The sequence below is a fragment of the Diadema antillarum genome, unplaced genomic scaffold (assembly GCF_040938485.1).
Source record: "Diadema antillarum isolate AM-2024a unplaced genomic scaffold, OU_Dant_1.0 scf00000106, whole genome shotgun sequence".
Classification (NCBI taxonomy): domain Eukaryota; kingdom Metazoa; phylum Echinodermata; class Echinoidea; order Diadematoida; family Diadematidae; genus Diadema; species Diadema antillarum.
In genome coordinates, this window is record NW_027270995.1 from 428,285 (window position 1) to 451,539 (window position 23,255).

Genomic DNA, 23,255 nt, shown 5'->3' on the forward strand with positions numbered 1-23,255 from the left:
ACATTCATCCTATCCAACCAAGTTAAAAAGAAATACTCCAGCAAAAATTTCCACTTTTACATTATGTGAGTTTTCTTTGTTGGGTTAGCCTACTGTAAAATTGCAATATTCAGGAAGAATTTACATTTATAAGTAGATTATGTGCAAGTTAGTACCTGGGTGATACTCACAAAGAGGTATGACTTAGGGCAGCACCAAACATCACGAGACACTCTGCTTCCTGGCTTTGGTGCACTGGCAGAGCCACTTGATGACACGGGCGTTCTTGGTCACAATCGACATGGATTGGTCCGGGAGCTGCTTGGTGAATTTCCTCAGGTTCATCACGCCGTCCTCGCTGACGTTGCTCGTTTCCGACATGGCGTAGGAGGTGTTGGAGTCGTCGCTCTCAGAGCTCTGCAGGGTTCTTGTTCGCCACACATGCATGTCATGAAACACTTCCTCCTCGTCATAGATGTGGGGCTTGCCAACGAGCTCCAAGATGGCATCCTCCAGACCCATTTGGTCGAAGAAGCTATTGAGCTCGCTAGCCAGAGTGGCGTTGCTGGGTTCAGACTTTGAGCGATGCATGGCTGACTGTGTGTCTGCAGATTCACTGTCACCATCAGTTGCGGCATTCTGGTCAGTGCCAACAGTCTTCTGTTGACTGCTGGGTAGGTCCAGCTGAGCCTTGGTCTGCCAGAACGATTTCCTTGTATGCTCCTCAGGTATGACGTCTTCGTCACTGCTGAAGTTTTTATTCCTGAAGGGACGGGCATTGTAGGGTTTCAAGTGTTTTACCTTACCACGTGACACACCCAGCCCACAGTCATCAGACCTTGAGGAAGTGTCATACTCTCCCTTAGCCACAGCATTTCCAGAAGATGAGGTCCCACAACGTTGCTTTACATCCGACAGTCCTTCGCGGGTAGCGGTTCTGTAGTCATGTGTTGGAGATGTGTCTAAGTCCGTGCTGACTGATGCTTTTCTGAAGTCAAGAAGCTTAGAACTTTTCAGCGCATCACCAGAACGAGCACCTTGGATATCCTCAGAAGCTGGTTCTCTTTTAGAGCCACTTGAGGGTTTTGGTTGCAGAGAGGATTCATTACTGTAAATATTAGACATCTCAATATCATCGTACACATCTTCCATTTGTTTGCCATCAGTTGATTCTTTCTCATCCTTGGGAATACCTTCGTTCTTTTCACTTTCCTTTGGCACAACTGCATCTTCCCTAACTCTTGGAATTTTCTTCTCTGCAGCGGCACTGTCAACAGTTTGAGGTATCGCATGTGTCCTTGGAGTGGCCAATCGGATAGTATTATTGCGATCGATAACTATTGTTTCCTCAACTTGATCTTTATGCCAGTCTGTATTGTACTCAACCACATCATAATTCAGGCACAGTGGAGTGATGGAGACCTTTCGTGTGTTCCTCTCACTCTGTTTATCTGTCGTGTCTGCAGAAATGCTTGTATCATCGAAGCTCACTTTCTTCTTCAGTTTTCCCGAGTCACATGATTCCTTGCTTGGAGATTCTCCACCGCTTTCATATGCTTTGCTCTGCTTAAGAAACATTTCAAGTTTCTTGCTCAGCTCCTTCTTTTGTTTGTCATGGGGCATGGTGAACCGTTCGCTGGAAGACGGGTCCTGATCTGTTGACAACCCTTTCTTGACTTGGTCATCATTGGCTGATGGCAAAGACACACTCTCTGATAATGGTGGCTTCTCTACTTTCTTGCTAATGTCATCCAAGCTAAGAGATTTCGCATGGATAGGCGGCATGAGTTTTAAATTTTGATCACTAGTTGGGTCTCCTACCCTTCTGGTCTCATCTTCCTCATTCAAATTACAGTGCTGCTCAACAGATGTGGAATTCTCGGTGTAAATGTGCTCATCCTGGATACGTTCCACCACAGAATATTTATTGTGCCTACCTCCCTCCCGCTCTTCATCACTCTCTATTCCCAACTGGGCTGCAAGTTTTCTTTGCGTTGGGCTGTCATACTTCAATCTCTTATTCTCACTTTTACCTGTGCCACTCTTAAAGACATCATCACATGCCTTTCCTTGTTCTTTAGTCACGTTCTGCTGATCTTTGTCCCTCAAAAGAATGCCTTTTAGTCGCTTCATGTGACTGCTCAAAGAGGACAACATTGAGCCTTGCTTTGGTCCTTCCTTTCCTGCATGCTGCTCTTCACTAATCACAGCAACATTGTCAGGCCCAGTGTTGCCAGCAGCTGGCCCAATGCTACTGGCAGTTGGCCCCTCTGTGAATGTACTACTAGTCACTACTTCAAAGGAGTCCTCCGGATCACTGAAGTGGGCAGGGTTTTCAAAGACATTGTCTCCAGCAGCAGCTGGTGCTTCCCCTTGCCTGGCCCTGCTGATGTCCTCGGGAACCACTTCATAGATGTGATACGAGAGCCGTGAAGCTTTGGCAAACACTGATATGTCTGGTTTCCTTGGGAGTTCAGGTTTGTTGAGATGAACTGGTCGCAGGGCACTCTTTGACACTTCTTGCTTCTCCTGAACTGCTGCATCTGCTGACCTTGTTTGAAGCACTGGTTTCTTTGCAACAGCTATACCACTATCACTTGACACATTCTTCATGCTCCCAAATTCTCCTTTGGCAATAAGGTTTACTTTTTGTTTGACACTTGATCCAGAACTTTGGCTATTTTCGGACAGCGCATGTTCTTGCACCTGCTCTTTGGATTTAACTGGGTCTTTCAATGGAAGAGCATACATGTTTGATGAATCAAGCATAATGTTGGTCTGCTTGCCCAGAACAGGTTCACTCCTGCCATCATTCAGCTTTGAGTTGCTAGAGTCTGTTTTTGAGAAGTGGGTTTTGGGAGTTGTTGAAGTAGATTGCCTCTGAGTCAGTTCCTCTTCCACTTTGGTCTCACCCTGTGTGTCTTTTGCAGAGCATGCCTGCTCATGTAGCGCTTTCATGACATTTGAAAGAGTTTTTGATATAGGCTTTGGTAGAGAAAGTTGAGCCGATGTCCCCCTTGGGGACTGAAGTGTCCTTATCCTTGCTTTCACAGCAACAAAGTTTGATCCCTCACTGTCAGTACTTACAAAGTTTTCCAAGTCATTTAAATCTTTGCTGCGTGGTCGGCCATCTTCTGCATCCTTCGCTAATAAATCAGCCAAAGAGGGTTTAGTACGACTTGTTGGAGGACAGGACTTTCCCCTGATTCGGGCACCACTGCTTCTACTGCTCCTTCGGGGCGTGTCATCATAGGAAGATGATGAAGTACTTGTCTGTTGGTGCAGGACATTGAGTATGTTTTGAACATGAGAGCCTCTGGGAGACTTCTTCTCAAAGATCTTGCTACTGGGTTTGGCTGGTAGGGAGGGTTTTGACCGTTCTCGACTCCTGACAGCGGAAGGTCTTGATGATCTTGTGGCATAATTCATCTTCCGCGGCAGAATTGGGCTCGTTTCACTTGACTCGCTCGATGCCAAGTGAATGGCCTTCTTTGACCTCTGTCTACCACTTTGAACTGTTTTCTGGGCATAACCAGGCTGATCCTGGTTTTCCAGTGCTGCATGTCCACCTAGCTTAGAAACAATTTCCCTCACAGAGGGCCTTGGTGATCTATAACCATGGCTTCGGGTTGGGGAATCAGCATTATCAGTGGGTCCACTGGTGTTACAATGTCCAATACCCACCAACAATTCTGTTTCCTTAACCCTGCCATCATACTCAGGTGAATCCAAAGATGCCTTCTCACAAACATCCAGTGTGTCTTTATTTCCATTCAGGTCATTTGTCTGACCTTTTCCCCTTCTACGCCCCCTTTTACTGTCTCTGTGTCTATCACGCCCTCTCTTGCTTTCTTGTTTCTCAAATTCAATGACTTCAATCCTTTCGTGCTTTGAGGCATTATCTGTCACTAGCGCAGCATTTCTTTCAGTGGCATACTGCCTGCTGTGAATAAGTCTATTGTCTGTGACATGATTGTTGCTGTTGTCGTTGAGGAGCTGAGCCGGCGGCGACAGGTCCCGCTTGAGGTACTGGGAACGGGACTCGGCAAGCTGCTCGGCCGCACTCTTTCCCTGCCGGCGCTGGTTCCTCAGTGCCTGCTGCCGGAAGTACTCTGGGCCCTTGTTCAGAATCTGGAGGGGAACACTCCGGCTGGAGTCATGGTGCTTGGTTACCTCAATGATAGGCATGGTGGTGGGTACCCCCTCAGACTGATTTGCATAGATCACTCTGAAAGCAGAAGAGAGAAAAGAATCCTTAAGCAATTATCATGTCTGAAAATGAATGATCACTGGTATGGGAGATAAAAAGCATGGTATGGTAAAATACCTCATCACAAAATTCCACAGGATGTCAAATTGTATGCCCCTAAACACAGAATGAAAGGAATGTCCAAACACAAAGCAGTTATTCTGACAATGATCAATAGTGATGATATTGCAAGAATATCATTGATGATAAGAATAATGATAGAATCATTTTCATGTCCCTGGAGAAGCCTGCCAGTAATTCCTCTACTCTGCTAAAGGCCCTGCAATTTTCACATACCCACACACTGCTAGTAACCCCATATACATGTACTCATCAGTCAAGAAACACATCATGAGTCTTGTCCACAATGGACACATAAAGCAGGATCCAAAACTAAGAAACTCCCATCTGATCACTAAGAACCAAAGCCACTGTACTAGAGTGCTTCTACATACATTGTACCTTTAGGTACCTTGATGCGTAGGCACACAAAACAAATCAATCCTGCAATGATGTAGTCCTTTTCTTTCCTCATCTATGGTTGGCAAAATATGCTGCCTTTTGAATACATACTTTCTTTTCTTATATCAAGGCCTCGAATTCACTGGTTTCAGAACACTAATAGAACATCAACACTTAAGAACTGCAGACCTTGTCTTTACCAGAGCCCACTTTATCTACATTTGCATCTCATTAATTACCGTTAACTAACTTTCTATCATCAATAATTCATAGTTAAGTCTTAACCCCTAAAATGCTGGATGGTCTGTTTATGAAAACATCATAGAGTGTGATATTAATTGTTTTCTTGGATTTGGCACATGGTCATTGTCTGTGCCCATACTGTGGCAGATTGTCAATTAGGCACTGTAATCAATATAACATCCCTTTTTTTCATCTGCACTCCAAAGATCCCCGTTTTACTTATTCCCTGCCTCTTTCGAAATGCCTTTAATAGATGCTGTGGTCAAGTACCTCAGTACTGCACATCATCTATCTTATAAGACTCCCAACAGATTTGGCAGTGGAGTCTTTGCCAACTGGCATTACCCGACAACTCAGGGGGCACATCAAGGGTTGGTGACGCAGGATTCACAAAGCATCCTTGTGAGAAGAAGTAGGCCAGAACTCATGACCTGCCAGAATCTCCACAGTATCTTTAATATCATAGTGTAATTGATGATATACCATTTTCTATTCCACCACCTGAAAGTCATTTCAAAAGCAATTACATCACATGGGTTTGCTTTTCCGCTTAATTCTTTCCTCCACATGAGACAAGCATGTGCAGCTCATCTTCTATAGAAAAGACACTGCCTGATTGTTGAGAATGAGAAACATTGATTATTGTACAAAGTTGAAGAGCTGCTGACATGTAGCCAAATGTATAGGCCTACATACTGGCAGAACAAATAAAATCCTCACAAATTTCCCATAGAGGAAACGTTGTGATATTGATACAGAAACAGGGTGCTAAGAGGTGCTAGCATGTACTTTATTCAAACAGTATACATGTCTCTAGGATTGTTTAAGTCATATACCGTAGAGGAAGTATCTAAAGATGGAAGTTACACACTGTACTTGTAATGTGTAGCCAATGCACTCGGCTGCACAGGATGCCAACTGTGAAAGCAATTGGCTGCGAGTCAGGAGTAAATAGTGGCATTAACTGGTGCATGGCAATGGCACTTGGCAGGCTTGAGCACCAGGGGCCCCCGCCCTCTCCCACTGGTTTTGACTTTCTCCAAAGTGCTGTGGCATTTCAGTCATGTGTGTGTTTTGGCCAGCTCGCGGTCTCTAATGGCTCTAGATGAAATTCGTTATGTGCAGACAGTGACGGAGGCGATACATTTGAAGCACAAAGGGAAGCCTCATACGTAATATGCAGTATAATAATTGCTTGATATCTAATTTGACGGGAAGAATTTGTTGGGAGCACGAGCGTCAAAGTGGAAGAGAACTAATCACTCTACTACGAGAAGTGGAGGGAGGTGACAAACTAGCAGCAAGTGTGAAACTGACAGCTTGACATTAACTGTACATACATATATACACATATTTAATTTCCCACTAAAGAGAAATTACCTAAAAATATATCAGTTCAGAGCATGCAGAAATATCATTAAGTATAGGTCTACATCAAGTGATGTCTGAATAAAATAAAAATTAATTTAATATTTTGAAATTTTGGAAATTTTGACTTTTGTTATCCAAGAATTTATGTCAATCATTCTTCAATATTGAGTCATTCTAGGTTTAGTTCTCTAATAAGCTGAGATCTACTGCACATTTTACCTTAGAAAAAAAAAAGAAGAAATAAAATCTTCCTTTCACTGTACAGTTTGACAGGTTTTTTGAAGCACCCAAAATTACAGTACTAGCAACTGATGACCTGTATTAGAAGTTGTCAGCACAGCTGTGATAACGCATTCCAAATATACACAATTGCACTTCCTGCAGCGCCTTGTCAAGCAAATGTTTGTTGTGCATGTGTGCCAGATTGGCTTTTGAAGTACTCCTGTTGGCAGGGCTCACATCAGGATGATGAAGTGCAAAAATCATGTTTGACCTATAAAGCACTATTGGAGGAGCTACTCTCTGAATGCCTGTAAAACACAAAAAACAGGTGTTCAGTCCATGCATCTTTCAGTCAAATCCAACATTTTCTACATTGTGTGTTATATTTTGAAGAATTTCCATTACATGGCAAGTTAAAAAAAAAATCCTAAGCACAATATGCTGTGGGGGAATCCCACGAGGCCCTTCATTTAAATGATAATTATCTGTGTCATGTACACAGTGTAGACAACTGCAGACCACGCATTTGATATGCATGGCATGTTACATACCATTGTACATGTATCTTGGCAAAGAATACTGTAAAACTTTACAGCATGTACATCATCTCATAACTCTGATACAATTTTTAGAAACTACATCCCAAAATTTAATTCTAGTTCGAGAAATTTTGAAATGGTTCCAACTGATATCATTGTAGGCCTACAGTATGGAGTTCTTTTTTGTTTTGTTTTGGGTTTTTTACATTGCAGCAGCATTTGTTTTTTTTTTCACCTGTATACATGTACAGACATACACAAGTATGATATAATGATGACTTATTCTAATCGTGCGTGGTTACAACAAGTTTTGATAGTTAAAGCTGCGGAAATTCATTACTTTAAAACTTATCAAGTTGCACACATCTAAAGCTTTGAAATTTAAGCAGAAATTCTAGTTGGGCCCATCACACATTTGCTGTTAAGGGATAATCCCCCTACGATGCTAAAGAAGAGGGCGAAAACACACAGTTCACCACAAACGGCTGGACAGTGAAATTGACAAATTGTACAATGTGTATGATGTACACGTAAGCACGTGAGTATCATATACTTGTGCACAAAGAACAGGTGATTTTTTAAGTACACCATTCCAATCATGCATTGTGTGTGTGAGCAGTAGATGTGTCACAGTACAGTGTAGCTGTAACATATTGCTGGCAGGATGGATTGTCTCCTACAGAGTACAGTTAGTTCTGCTAACAGCGAAGTGTTCTCTCAATATACTGTGTACCTGTTCCTTAGAGGGTTATGGCTCATTGAGTATGAACTGTCCCATAAATGTCAAAGCACAAAATACCCACGCAGCATGCTAAGGTCAGGAAGATCCATGACACACAATTTACCAAAACATTGCAGACTGTGTATTATGTGAACTATTTCAGAAATTTACCAATTATGTTTAATATTAACAGGGAATCTCATTTTCAACAACAGGTGGGGCCTACTCCTGGCCAAGAGCTACTTTTCACAGATTAAAACCTGTCTGGAATTCTTGGCAGATATGTAGCATCCGCCAAATAAAAACAAACAAACTAACAAACAAACAAAAAATATAAATCATGCTTTATCTCCCGGCATACTTCAATTGTGCAGTATGCATCCTTTTAGTAAAACAACTTATGAACAAGATGAGATAAAATACTTCTAATTCCTCCCCCCAAAAAATAGCAAATAAATAAATAAAACAAAAACAAAACAACGAAAAAACAAACAAAGAAGGGTAACATAGAGACAAACACATCAATCCAATTAAACGCAATAAAGAGGGTTCACGGTGAAGCGAAGCATTTATATATAAATGTGAACCGCAAAAATGAATTTAGGTTCATGTATAGGGCAACTAACAGCTTTCCAGATAGTTCAGTCATCATCCTTGTAATTCTTTCCTTTCAGCGTTATCAAGTCATACTATACTTCAAAAGGTGTGAAAAGGCTTTCAAAATATCTCTCTAGTTCTCACATGCATTCTTTTCATTTCAAAAGCAATGTTTGCCTTTTTCTTTCTTTTAGGTGATTCTCTGTAGTGATTGAGGAATTACGCTTGAGTGGCAATTTATTCATTACAAACAGATAAATCAGGATTTCCAATTCATTTCAAAGGATATTGTTGTAAGTCCTAACCGTACATGAGGTATTCTGGGGAGGGGGGGAAGAAAGTCTGTATTGGTTAACTTATTCTTCTGAAAATTTGCAAGCTTCAAAAGCTCTCATTAGAGCGAATGAGGAATAATAATCAAGCAATGTTGCGGTCACCATGACAGAAGCTGATAGTTAGACAGGTTCTGTACATAACTTGATTGACTTTATATTGGGGAATATTTTCCTGAGCTTTTATGTGCAAACACTTGAAGAAAGATTCACAGAAACATGCACATTAAATGAATCTTTCCAGCTTTGGTTTTAAAAAAAGTCTAATATGCAACTATCTCTGGATACACACTCTAAACAATTCTTGATGTTACTGTGGTAGAATGGTGCTAAGAAAATATAATCATAATTGACGTTTTACAAAGCTCTTTCGCTTGTTCGTTTTGTTTTGTTTATTTGTATCTTTATTTTAGCTCATCTATAAAAGAGCACTCGATCAAGCTCTTTGCAGAAAGCATTGGAAAATAATATTTGCCCACAGATATCCCAGTAACAGGGGACGGGAATTGAAAGGTTTATGAAATTCCATAATATTTGCTATAATATTAGCGATGATATGTAATTTCACCATTATGACATATCACAAATTGTTGCTGAATTCCCAAGCAGCAAGGGCAATAAATGGAATGGAATAAGACTTTATGAAGATGATGATCATTCATAACATTTGAACAGATCATCTGATTATCCTCAAACTATCACAGAGTATGTCACTATAGTTTTTCCTGCATTTACTGGCTCCATACGAGTACATAACAAAACTTCTCATAACATTTTACACTGCTAAGTTTGTGAGCATATACTGTGTATGCCGCATATATTTCACAAGGTTTTTATTTTAGCAAATTTCACGAGTCAGGTGCTATTTGCCATAGATACCATTCAAAGACATACAAAAATATTGACTCTGATCCCGCCATGAATATCATGTGTACGCATACAGTTCTCTATTCAGTACTGTACTTCACCATCGCAAATTTAACAACTCGCAAAATCATTGGGAAGTCCCATTTGCAAAAATATAGACTCGCTAAATATATGGTGTATACAGATACCTGGTAATTTCACTTTCATTATCACACAGCTGCCTCTTCATTGTTTCAATTAGCTTCCAATTTGGATCACTTCACAAGTGCAATTCCTCAATAATGAAAGGAATCCGCAAGTTTTCATGACCTGCCTTTTGACAGCACGGAAACCCAGTGAGATCTATCTTTTCAATAGCCAGAGGTTCAGTAATAAAAGACTGAAATCAGTTCCAACTACATTTTTGTATCTATTTCCCACCATGATGCAACTGACATTTTTTTAAAAATAAAACATGCAGTGCATGCAGGGTCAATGAAATTGAGAAACAAAAGCGTAAGGATAGATCTTGGGTTACACTCCAGAAGTGAAACCAGGAAAATGTCTCTGTTTGTGTCATAATCATACAGATTGCAGCAAACAGCAGTGAGACTTCAGTGGAAACATCCTACATCTTCTCAAAATTTCTCAAGATTATAAACAGCAAACTTTTTATGAGTATTTACTATTAAGTATCACTTGCGGCATGCCTGTCATTACATTAATAGCCATTTACAGTTTTGAAAGGTCATTAGGAGATTCATTACACTTTCACTTTTCAAACATTCACAATCAAGTGTCCAAAGTTTAAACAAGTTCTAGTGTATTATCAATACGTACGAAAACAAACAAACGAGCACTTCCACATCAACCCATTCTTGGTACTCTGTGGCTCCCAGAACCATGTACAACATGTAAACCCCTTGGTTTCTATTCAAGTGTTATTTGTTTCAATTTTGTTTAAATTCTTGAATGTATGAAAATTGGTGAAATCATGCAATAACACGACTGACGCTCTTTCATTCAAGAAACAAACCAGCATGTCTAGCCCCCAAATACAAGCTTTTAACACCTACTTGTACGATGTAATTTCCATTTAAAACTGCGGTTTTGCACAGTGCAAATGATTTTATTTTAAACGGTGACATTCTCCATACAGCATTCATACTTCAAAGTTAATTCCTCAATGCAACAAAGGATGAAAATTTGAGCAACATTGAATGCATGTGAACAGATCTTTTAACCATCTACAACACTGTAGATGTTACAATCTTAGCAAGTGCTTATAATAATATAAGCTGAACCTCAATTTACTACATGTACAAATCAAAAAGTCTGATGATGTCCCTCCCATCTAGCATAGGCCTACCATAGTAGACCCCTCACTTACCTATCAAGTTGTGGAGTATATTGTAGGTTGTAGTACCATTTACAATCGTTTGTACTTTTGATAGTGCAACACTACAGTGCCTCCCATTATAAACTTGTGGACATTTATAGGGTCAGTGATATTCTTATTAAAACCGAACATTGTTTGGGTTCTCTAAAATTTTAACTGCGCTGCTGGTTTTCATATAGACATGCATGTACTGCTCTACTGTAAATTGTTTTCTTTGTAAGTATCTTTTTTTTTTCCATTGTGGGGTATGGAGCGACATCTTTTTATAGAATATTTATGCACAATACTGAAAGGAAGTTACTGTCTTTTACCTTATTAAAGCAAACTCAAGATATGTGTAGCAATGATTCACAGAGACTTTGCTTGTACAGATTTTTTTTTTAATTTCTTTTAGACTTTTTTTTTTGGAGCAACTTTGTGCTTTGGCTGCTGTCAAGGCAAAACTACTTCACTCAAAAGATAAAGCCACCTGAGGCTTGTGTGGCTAATGTCAGATTTAATTTACATGACTGTCCCTGATTTTGGTCCAGTCTAAAAATGGGAAGTTAGTCATGGGTACTACTTTACACTCACATTGCTCCAATCCTCCTTGTGTAAGTTGGAGTTTGGGAGTGGGAAAGGCGGACAAAATGAACTCACATTGAACATGTGTTCTGGTCCTCGGCATTGCTACTGAACTCACCTTCTACAGTTGTATGTTGTAAATGCAACCGCATTAAAGGGTGTGTACAGTTCTGGTCGAGGTGAGGATTTAGCTTTTAACGTTTTGCGAGATATTCAGTAACCACTCTATGAGATGTCAAAGAGCATGCAATTCTATGGGGTATCAAAAGTTTATTTGATGAAAATCGGTTTTGAAATAGCTGAGATATCTAAAAACAACGTGAAACAAAGAGATCCTAATAAAGTTGTGGCATGTCGCCTTTTATTATTAGCACTTTTTTTTTATCTCAGCCATTTGAAAACCAATTTTCATCAAATAAACGTTGAATCCTTCTTAAAATTACTTGCTCTTTCATATTTCATAGAGGTTTCTCATCATCTCACTTAAGAATGTTCAAAACATAAATCCCCACATCAACCAGTACTGTACAGTCCCTTTAATGCTCATACTTTTATACACAGCAGCAGCCTGTACTACAGTGCACGTGCACAGGTCTTGAAAACAAAATAGTGAAATCATGGACCTACTACATATAGATGTTTTAATACTGCTTTAAATTACTTAATCCATGCTCCTGTTTCTGTCAAAAGCATTACAATATTATAAAATGCTTTCCTGCTTTGATATCATCATTAATGCCGCCAACAGCCAGAATGGATAAAAACAAGACAGCATTTTGAAAAAAAAAATCCAAAACCACATGCGCAAAAGATAAATCTCTAAAATCAAGAAAATATTGGTACAAATGTACCATGTGCAGTTGTCATGTTTAAACTGGGAATCATTGCTCAAGCGATTTCGTTTGCAAAATACACAATCTCATACTATACAAGAGAAAGTAAATATTTTGGTATGTTGGTTGTTATTTGTAATCTAATTTTTCAATTTTTTTGCACACTGTTTCAGAGTAAACATGGACAGTAATAGCTGATGGCATGTAAGTATTACCATTAAAATAAAAAGAGTTCTCTTCCAGCTCTAATTGTTGATCAGCTACAAAATTGTATCACGTCGCATATGATGCACATTTTTATGGTTTTGTGTAATACATTTATACTTCAACAAGAAAAAAGATAAACTAAACTGATCAATGATGTCACCACATGTAACAGAGAATGCATGGTAATCTTAATTTTTGGTGATGATTTACATTGTATTGGTACTACAGTATGGCTTTTTAATAAATCATTATTTCTTTAAAATTGCAAATCATTTAGAATGCTTGAATATCTTGGTACAATTCATTTGCTGTTAGTTCATGTCACACCTGAAGCTGAAGGGTTCTACTGAAAGTTAAAGGGATGACCACTACAGTATTGGTGGAGATGAGAATTGGGCTTTTAACTTTTTGTGAGATACCAAGAAAACACTTAAGAAATAGTACAGAGCATACCATTTTAAGAGGAATTCAAAGTTTATTTGGTGAAAATCAGGTTTGGAATGACTGAAACATCCAAAAACAAAGTAAAACAAAGCGATCGCAATAAAATGTGGGTCCCACACTTTATTGGAATCGCTCTGTTTTGGATATCTCAGCCATTTCAAAACCGATTTTCATCAAATAAACGTTGAATTCCTCATGGAATAATATGCTCTTTCAATTTTCATAAAGGGTTTCTCATTATCTCACCAAAAAATGTTAGAAACCTGAAATTAGGTATCAACCAAAACTATACGATCCCTTTAAGCATTTAAACCTAGAATAGTGATTACTTTGATATCTTCAAAAAGTTCGACATCAGAAATGCTCAAACTGCAGACTAAGACCCCGTTTACAGTGAGTGAAAAGGCTGGGCTCGGCCGCGGCCTTCCTTTCACTGTAAACGCGCAAAAGGCCAAATGCGGTACCAAAATCGCCACGCATTTGGCCAAGCTCTGGAGGTAGTCTCGGCCGCGGCTTGGCCCGGGCTCGGCCTGGCCTTTTCTCACTGTAAACGCAAACTGGGCCAAATGCGGTACCAAATTGCGACCGGTACGCTCCCAATAACAGTTATTTGTTTATAAGCAGAGCGCCACTACGACAAAATATTGAAAGGTTTGAATTAAAAGCCCGGGCCGAGCCCTCCACTGTAAAGGGACAAAATTGCGGGGCCAAGTACCGCAATTGAGGCTGGGCTCAGCCTGGGGTCAGCCCGGGCTCGGCCCAGCCCTGCACTGTAAACAGGGTCTAAAACGCCACTCTGTGGCAAACTGAACAGCCAGAGGAATGACCTCTCTCCTCTTTTCTCAAGTGATTACTAAGACCAGACTAAGTGGAATTAATGTTCATTATCCTGTCAAAATGAATTACAGCCGACGGTATCTTACTCACTTCGGCAAGCCTCCAGATCTAATTATCCCCCAGTCCTCCCTCCTCAGGTAGCCCGCGAGCCCAACACTGCAATGAGACTCCCCCGACTGGAGGGTCAAAGGCTCGGGGGAAGGGGGGGAGATGAGAGGGAGCAAAGGATTGCGTAGGACCATCCCGAAGAGTGACCATTTCCGAGTTACCAATCTCGGCCCTTTCCTGCCCCAAGATGATGGAATGAAACAAGGTTTTTGCAACTGTTTATTTTTTCCCCAGGTTCTAAGGTGACCACAGCCGATAGTCATGGTTAACCTATTGAAGACTAGTCCCGAGTATCTGGTAGGAGTCCACGGGAAATGCCTGTTACAGCAAAATCAGGTCGTCCTCAATGGGTTAAGCAGCAAGAGAAGAGAGGAGTGGGAGCTTGGGAATCTTGAGCCATGGACCTACAGCTGTACGCGTGTGGTAGTCCATGCTTGAACAAAGACTCAACCCCCCCCCCCCCCCGAATTATATCTGCTCAGGCTCCATTCTTCTTTCAGCCTGTGAATCATGCCATTCACACAATCACAACAATCACTGCACAATGTCAACATGGGGGGGGGGGGGGGGAGGGGGGAATGTCCATGTCACATGATGATAGTACAGCGTGTACAATCATGTAGCTAAAAATTTGAGAATATAAAATTACCATAGCAACAGCGTCATCATATTGGGGTGTCTACCAATTTCCATGGAGCTATTCAAAAGTCCATGTCATCATTAGAGCAACATGTGCTATGGTACCCTGGACATAATCACTCATGAGGGAAGTTTGAGTCAGATTTTAGGGGAATTCACCCTAAATATTCCTGTGGATTAGGTGAATGCAGCAATAGTTGCAGCAGGCCTGAGTAGTAGACCACATCACTGAAGTTTGAGGAAATTGCACAACCCATCCAAAAGTGCATTTTAAAGATAATATAAAATTTTGGTACCGTAAACCGGGGTGGCTTTGGACAAATTTGAACTATTTCTATTGATATCTTCATTAAGAACAAAGGAATTCTGGGGTTAATGTGGGGGTTAACAAGTACTAATAAAGAGGATATCATGCCATATAGAGACTTCTTCAGTTTATTCTATTTCATGTTAATTTTTTTTGGTTAAAGTTTGTCCAAAGTGCCCCTGGGGTTTGGGGCAACTTTGGACAACCATATAAACCTTGTCAATATACCCTACAGGATTGTTGTTTGTCCAAGGATTAACTCTTTAAGGGGGGAGTTTAGACTACTAACAAGTTTTTTTTTTTTTTTAATTTTAACGACTCTAACATGTATAAATGTTTCATAACAAGTTTTGGAAAAAGTTTTTAACAACTCGAACATGTTGAAATGTTTCATAACAACCAGCAAGTATACAAAATACACATGAATGATTTATACATTGTGTATGGTAGTTTTTACAAGCAAAATTCTGCAGTAATGAACATGTGGAGAATTTAACTTTAAAGAGGCATTCACAGATATTTGGTTGCACAATTTTTTCAAGATACTAGTAATAGAATTACTGGTACCCCTACATTTGAAAATCTGAATTTTCAATAGACCTAAATATCCATAATAGTTAAGAACAAAAATGAAAAAGGATGCTACTTAAACAAGGCACTGCATGAATTTTCTTGCAATTAGGATAGTCAGCAAGTTTGATCACATGGATAAGTGAGGTATTGTACATGTACTTTCATTGAGTTGTCCAATTCTACAAATGTTAATTTACTATTCAAATGGGTCATAAATCACTTTCAAGTCATTTTAAAGAATAATTTGGGGTTTTACCCCAAGAAATGCATGTACAGTGTACACATGAGGTTGGCCAGATTAAAGTACCGGGGTATGTAGTTCTACAAGATGATTTTGTAATTTCCTTTGAATGTTGTTCATTGTAACTTTAGGTCAGATTGAAATGTTTGCAAAATAACACATTTGTATTATTAAAAAAAAATGCATTTGGAAAGAAAGAACAAGATCGTTTCTACTGGAAACACAAGGCTTTTCTTGGCCCTATAGTTATCACAATAGTAAAACCAATGTCCATTGCAAATACAAGGTTTTCTTGGCCCTAGGAATCACAAAAGTAAAACCAACTACAGGAAATATTTGCTTAAATTCTTGGACCTAGGTTCACAAAATGAAAACCAATGTCTACTGGAAATCTTGTGTGCCTGTGTGCTGATTGACACTTGTTCAGTCTATAATACACAAAGTCCCTCTTTTAACGTTAAATTTTGCACATGCTTTCCTGATCGACATTCCATTTTTGTGAGCTTTCACAGCATCTTTCATGCTTTCTTCTGGAAAATTTCTATAGTCTCTTGACCCAGATCATCTTTTATATGATCTCCCCATCCTAACTTATTATCTCATCTGTAAAAGAAAGAAAAAACATTGCGCAGCCGTCGAACATTTGGTACTTCTTTGGTGTCCAAAGTCACCCCGTAAGTGACCCCAAATCCAGGGGTGAAATTGGACATGACCTTTTTTAAAATTTGTAAGGATGGTCAGGTATGCTGAGTATACAGGTGGGTTCATGACCACTTCATGTTCACTATCCAACAAATAGGCTTGAGCTTCCATACTTCTGTATTCCTAGCGTACCAAAAGTTCGACGGCCACAAAATTCAAGCATTCCATGGACCCTGCAAAGAAAAGCCCCTAAAACATATAAGGTAATGCAATAAACAAGAGAAGTGCAGTCATTCAAATATTCACATATCCCCCTTTCATAACCTACAAAAATATTTTCAGAAAAACCAACAGCAAAAGAAATGTAAGTGAAACAATCTTTTTTTTCTGAACTGTCCAAAGTCACCCGCCTGTCCAATGTCCCCCCAGTTTACGGTACCTCAAAAGTTTCCCTGAGTTTCCTTGTCTTAGTTTGTGTTACGGGTTAAGGGCAGTTCCAGCGTTACGGACATTACATTTCAGACAAAATTTGCAACTTCAAAAGGTCATTAAGATAACAAAATATTTTCATTCTGAACTCATACTGTGGAATCACTCACATATGAGGCTAAATCATAAACAGTGAAAATTTCAATCCATTTCACCACATCATATGGCACTTACTGCATAAAATGTTGGCCGTTACGGACATTACATTTTTTGGACATGACTTTTTGCATGCCTATACAATCATTGAAAAGTCTGTGAGTTTAAGCACATAATTAGACCAATGTAGGAATAAATTGAAAGGTAAAGAAATGTTTAAAGAAAATAAAATCAAATTTAGTGAAACAGATGGCACATGTACCTCCTATAGCCATAATTGTGGTGTTACGGACATTACATTCTAAGCGTTACGGACATTACAGATTTGTCCACTTTCATTAAGTGGCAGGAGTCACATGCAAGTATTAATATTTTTTATCCTTTTCACTTGGATGGTAATCAATACACATTGGACAATGCTACTATAGCCCTTTCAGGAGATCTTTTATTTCAGGAGTTGCCAATTTGAAGACTATTTGGTCAGTATGGACCCCTACTTTAACAATTTGTTGACTTTTCTATCATATTGGAATCTAATCAACTTATTCAATGCCTGTAATAAAGTTATGATCTATAAATAACATATAGATCAGCCTTTTGACTTTCTATTATGATACGACATAATTCAAACTTTTAATTACTCAAAATGTAATTTTAAAAAAATGTTACGGACATTACACTTTTTATTCACATCTACATAGCCATCACTGAGCTTAACTCTGCGAGAATAAACAACTTTTATTCTAATCAAAACTAATGCATAATCAAAATCAAATCAAATAATGGTTCAACAAATGCTCAGTATGTATTTTTACACAATGAATGTTTAGTTTTACTTTCTTTTTTCCCCAACAGTTTGTTGAAGTACAACAGTCTTTTCCAGGGTCAGAAAAGTTTGTTTGGGAGAATATTGTTTATTCTGCTTCCAAATCAATCACCTTGGAAGCAAGAAAGGTGTTCTTGACCAATTGTTGGAGAGGGTCTAATACTAATGATTCCATCCTGTTCTAAAAATGGCTCTCCTTCACTACACTCAAAGAAATATTCATGGATCCTTGTCTTTTCAGAAATTTCATAATCGATGGACTATCCTCATTACATAAAGTCCAACCTCAGTTATCCAGCAATCACTTTTCTGGATTGCTCTTATATCCAGATATGGACTGGCACATTATTATTTTTTTTTTTGTATAATTCGGTGCAAAATATGACTAATAGTACATATCACTTTTTTATTCTTTACAAGGTAATTGTGATTCAGGACATAAATGTTAATCGCTATGGTACAACATTATATTTCGAACAACCAAAATACTGTTGCTAGAAGGAATAATGAGGAAGTGTATTTCATTCACATTCCATTTGATTTCCACATTATTGAATAATAAAACATGAAATTTTCATGTAAATTATAATATTGAATAGTCAATAGATAATATCCTACACAATTTGCTCACAAGTGTCATGCGTGAGCATATCTCCCTTATCCAGCAATATCATTTTATCCCGATGGCTACCGTTCACGACATGGTTAGAACTTGAGGTTGGACTGTATTTCCATAACAGACAAGTCAGACCTAGATTAACCATAGATGTACATTGTGTAAAAGGCCTTGTCCAGAGATGATTTTGACTGTTTCTCTTCTTAAACAATGTTTTAACATACATTCTTGCCATCATAGTATAATTACTCAACTTGATGCTGTCGCTGTCAAAAGATAGCTTGCATCCATGTACACGTATTTCATGGGAGAAATAAGTAGACATAAGAAATAAGATTGTAGAGGAATGCAGATTAGTCAAAACCTTGTTGAAACACTGCACTTGTTGCTGAGTAAAGTCCCAAATCAATTTTCAGCAAGGGCTAGGGCATTCATTGTGACAGATATCAATATTGTAGGGTAGAATCCAAGCTATTCCTAATAATCATATGTAGCTAATACTTTTGCCACAAATGTGTAATGTCCGTAACGCATTGGTTATGTAATGTCCGTAACGCTTTTTAAAAGGAATTATGCAGGTTCCTGAAAAACTGTGTGGATATGTTGTGTGATATCACATTTTAGCTTTGCATTTGAATTTAGAACAAAATTAGACCAAAACACAGTGTGTTACAAGAACTTTTACATCTAAAACGTTACGGACATTACGCTTTGAAAGAGGTGGAAATTCAAAAAATTGAAATGCTCATCTTTTAAGAAAGAATTATTTTCTTTCGATACCAAGGAGGATGATGTAAAAATGAGTCATCAGCTTTATCATAGCATAAAAATGTTTGCCTGAAAGTCATTTTATAGGGAAAATTTCTACTTCAGAAGAATTACATGCAAATTATACTGAATTTTTCTGCAATGTCTTAGAAAAAACACACAATTTCAATACCTAAAAAATTACATTTTTTCCAAAATGTACCAAATTTTTTCGTCATATCAGTTTGATATGACCCTTCCTGAATACTTTCCAGGGTAAAACAAAGTTGTTTCTTGATTTTCATTTTTCCACCCTCGGGTAACATTTTTCACGGAATTGCCCTTAAAGTACCTTTCATATAACTAACACTGTGATAATTACTCGCCCCAAAGTGCTCTCATGTCTTAGTAATCATGCAATAATGGTTTCGTACCAGAGCAGAGCGGGCTCTGAAAAATTCGAACGAGCCATTAGTTTGACTTGATGCGGTACCGCGACAATCAATATACACGTATTGTACGAAACCATTATTGCATGATTCATGAGAGCACTTTGGGGCAAGTAAGTCTCACAGTGTTAGTTATATGACAGGTACACATGTACTTTAAGCTGAAACACAAACTAAGACAAGGAAACTCAGGGAAACTTTTGAGGTACCAAACTTTATATTATCTTTAAACGTATTGGTACTATCTCGTCCAGGAATATAAGACTATATACACACACTGTAAATGTACAATTTGCAATGCCACAGGAGGAATACAATACATAAAATATAACAAGAATTTCACAATTTTTTTAAATGAAAAGTTCACATTCCTTTGATTTGTCACATACTTGTATGTGAAAGGGATCGCATAGTTTGGGTTGAGACCTAACTTCACATTTCTATCATTTTTTTTTTTTTTTAATGAGATAACGAGAAACCTCTTTACGAAAGAGCATGGTGTAATTAATTCCAAGAGGGATTCAACGTTAATTTGATTAAAATTTGTTTTGAAATGGCCGAGACATTCAAACAGAGCAATATGAATTAAAGGTGGGACCCACCTTTTATTAGAATCGCTTTGTTTTACTTTGTTTTCTGGATGTCTCAGCCTTTCCAAAATCGATTTATAAACTTTGAATTCCTCTTAGAATTCTCGCTATTGCCAATGACATAAAAAGTACCTGGATGTGGCTTTTTCGTCAAGATTTAGTGCACTTCGTAGCAAGGGCACTTCTGGCACGGGGCATACATGCTTGTATGCACAGCGCTAGCGTTCGTGTACCTTACCTATAGCGCCGCGCCGACCACGGATACTAGTACAGTACATGTATATAGGCGGCTGTATTATGTACCGCCCGAGCCATGCCAGCAAGTGGCCAGGCCTGTCATACTCGTACACTGTAGCCCCGGCATGCATTGCCCTAGGAGGCCGGCCGCCTATGCATTATGCACCACTGCATGCATAAAGCTAACACATACCGGTACAGCGTACTGCTTGATCATGCGATCGATGTGCACATCACATCTCTGCATACGCTGAAAATATGCTGGAAAATATTCACCCACCTGGATATTGTCATGGAATGCCCATCTTTTTCTTTTTTTTATTTGTTCTCTGACGAAATGTCGTGAACACAATCAGGAACGAACCGTGATCTCAAACTTATCCTGTCTCCGAAGCAACTTCTTCCAAGTAAGTACGTATAGGCACTAGGCCTACTACATAGAGCTGCATCGTTACAGCTCTATGGCCTACTACCACTACTAGTAAGTCGCGCGTGCACGTACTGCACTGTGGAGTCACCCGCAAACTTCACCCACGCGGCCACGTCACGTCTCGCATGCCAGTAAGGGTCCTATTTCTGTAGATTTTTTCATTTATTGTCGTGCAAATAACACATGGCAGCTTCGCAGCAAAAACCAATAGTTGTATTAACAGCAATTTCTTAAGAATGGAGAAATTCCAAATCATATTAAAGCTGTAATTCAAGCCGGGAAAACAGGAGGTACACGTAGAATACAGTCGGTTGTGAGTGTAAATAGCATTAGTCACGTATCACGCGCGTACGAACGGAAGTGACTTTGCTACTGGACTATCCCATAATGCACCGTAAATGATGCTTACATGTAAATCAACATCCGGGTACTCTTTACGTCATTGGCGATAGCAAGAATTAACTTTGAATTCCTCTTAGAATGGTATGCTCTGTATCACTTTATAATGTTGGTTTCTTGGTATCTCGCAAAATGTTAAAGGCCCAATCCTCATCACCTTTTCTCTATCTCTTATTTATTCCTTTAAAATAACAACAACAATCCTCATCTCCACCAATACTATAACATCCCTTTAACGGTAATTTCCCCTATCTTCTGAAAGCAATAAAAGTATTAAAGTCAAGTCCTCTTCCATTATGCTTCAAAAATGAATACATCTTGATTTCTCCACTTATTTTCTTTTAATATTATCATTATCCTACTGTGGCATCACACATCTTTGAGAGTCTCCTCACCAGCTCTACATTGAGATTATAACTAAAACCTGAATAGCAGTCATACCTTATGAAAGTCTGACTGTCTAACTTTTGAAAAACAATCTGTACTACTGATAAAATTTTTTGCATTTCCTGAATTCACATTTGGGGTGAATTCCCTTTTAAATGAACACTCACAAGTGGAGCGGTACAATGTACTATGGTTTCCCTTCCAATATATGACCACAGGCAGTTTTCACCTGATATTTGAGGCAATGATATAACCATGTCAATGTGCTGCGCAAACAGGAAGAGTCAGAAATAGGTTTCCTTCCCATAAATGCTTTAGGACTAACTTGACAACTTCCTGATAAACCCATAACACTCAATAACCTTTTACTTCACATCACACATAGCTCCACAGACACTTTCGAAAGCTCGCTATCTATTGGCTGCTTAACTTTCAACCACAGTATCAGAAATTCGACACGTCTGCGCACTGCACGATTTCCAATGAATGCACGTACCATCCATTATGGATACTTCTTTTCCTTTCTTTTCCATCCCTCCCTCTTCATCTGCCATTCCTATTGCCAAAAGGATGAGCCATTTCCTATTACATGGCTTTCGGAGCTTAAAGAGTGAGGGGGTGAGGGACGGGGTGTCCTAAAAATAGAAAGAATCACAAAAATAGACATACAGTACTGACCACTCACTGTTTAAAGAAAGATCGACGGAAAATAAAGAGACATCAGTAGAGGACACTGAAGAAGGTGAAAAATGGTGAACAGCAGGCAATCCGTCAGGGGCTAAATAGGGGTGGAGTCTGACTGTCTGATTGGCAGCCAGCTTTCTATCTTTGCAAAGTTTTAGCTTTCTTTACTGATTCCTAGTAGCTACATGTACACTAAATGCTCTCAGACTCTTCCCTAAGATGGGATCTTCCCCAGACATGACATGGATTATTAATAGCTGATGTAGAAAAAAAAATGTTGTGAAAATGTGAAAAAAAAAATTCAGAGACAGTTTGAGAAAAACTTTCAGTTGTTCACAGAAGTGTACATTCCCTTTTAAAGGGAAATTCCAGTGCAGTTGAAAGCTAGTCTGAAAAGAAGGAGTAAAATTTTCGGACATGTTTCTGTTTCGTGGACAGTCGGAAAATCATGGCCCAGAAGAACGCTATTCTCTTGCCTTTCCTTTGACCATATAGCTTCAAAATTTCGGCAGATGATAGACGATACATAAGACTACAAAATTATGCAAAAAACAGAAAACCTATAGTTTTGAACGATTTTGATGATCTGACTTCAAACTCGAGTCTCTCAGCTCAGCCGTCAGTGACTTTAGGATCCTTTTGTTGTAGCGGGTCACAAATATTCAAGTAGTGAAGTGATGATGTCATCCCCTCACAACTTGCCAAATAATATTCAATGTAGTGTGTACATAAAATGTTTGAATTTCCAAGTTCTCAAATGCAATTATGCCCCATTCTCATATCCTGAGAGTATCTGATTATTATTTTAAAGTTATTCATTAACCAGGAAGTACATTATGTTAACAATCCAATAATCAGTACCATTGATTTTTTTGTCATTTTTTTTTTGGTACAGTGTATGATTGATGGAAAATTGTGAGGTAGTGACATCATCAGCTCACTCATTTTAT

The 23,255-nt window shown here is 38.9% G+C and overlaps 1 protein-coding gene across 1 annotated transcript in view; it reads right to left on the reverse strand.

Moving 5' to 3' along the window:
- The window catches only part of LOC139719175 (uncharacterized), a 68,529-nt gene that overhangs the window by 15,563 nt on the left and 29,711 nt on the right, over positions 1-23,255 (reverse strand). Inside the window, exon 3 of the mRNA XM_071630607.1 lies at positions 171-4,207. Coding sequence (XP_071486708.1) covers positions 202-4,167 — 3,966 coding nt within the window. The 5' untranslated portion in view covers positions 4,168-4,207 and the 3' untranslated portion in view covers positions 171-201. The remainder of the gene's footprint in view (positions 1-170; positions 4,208-23,255) is intronic.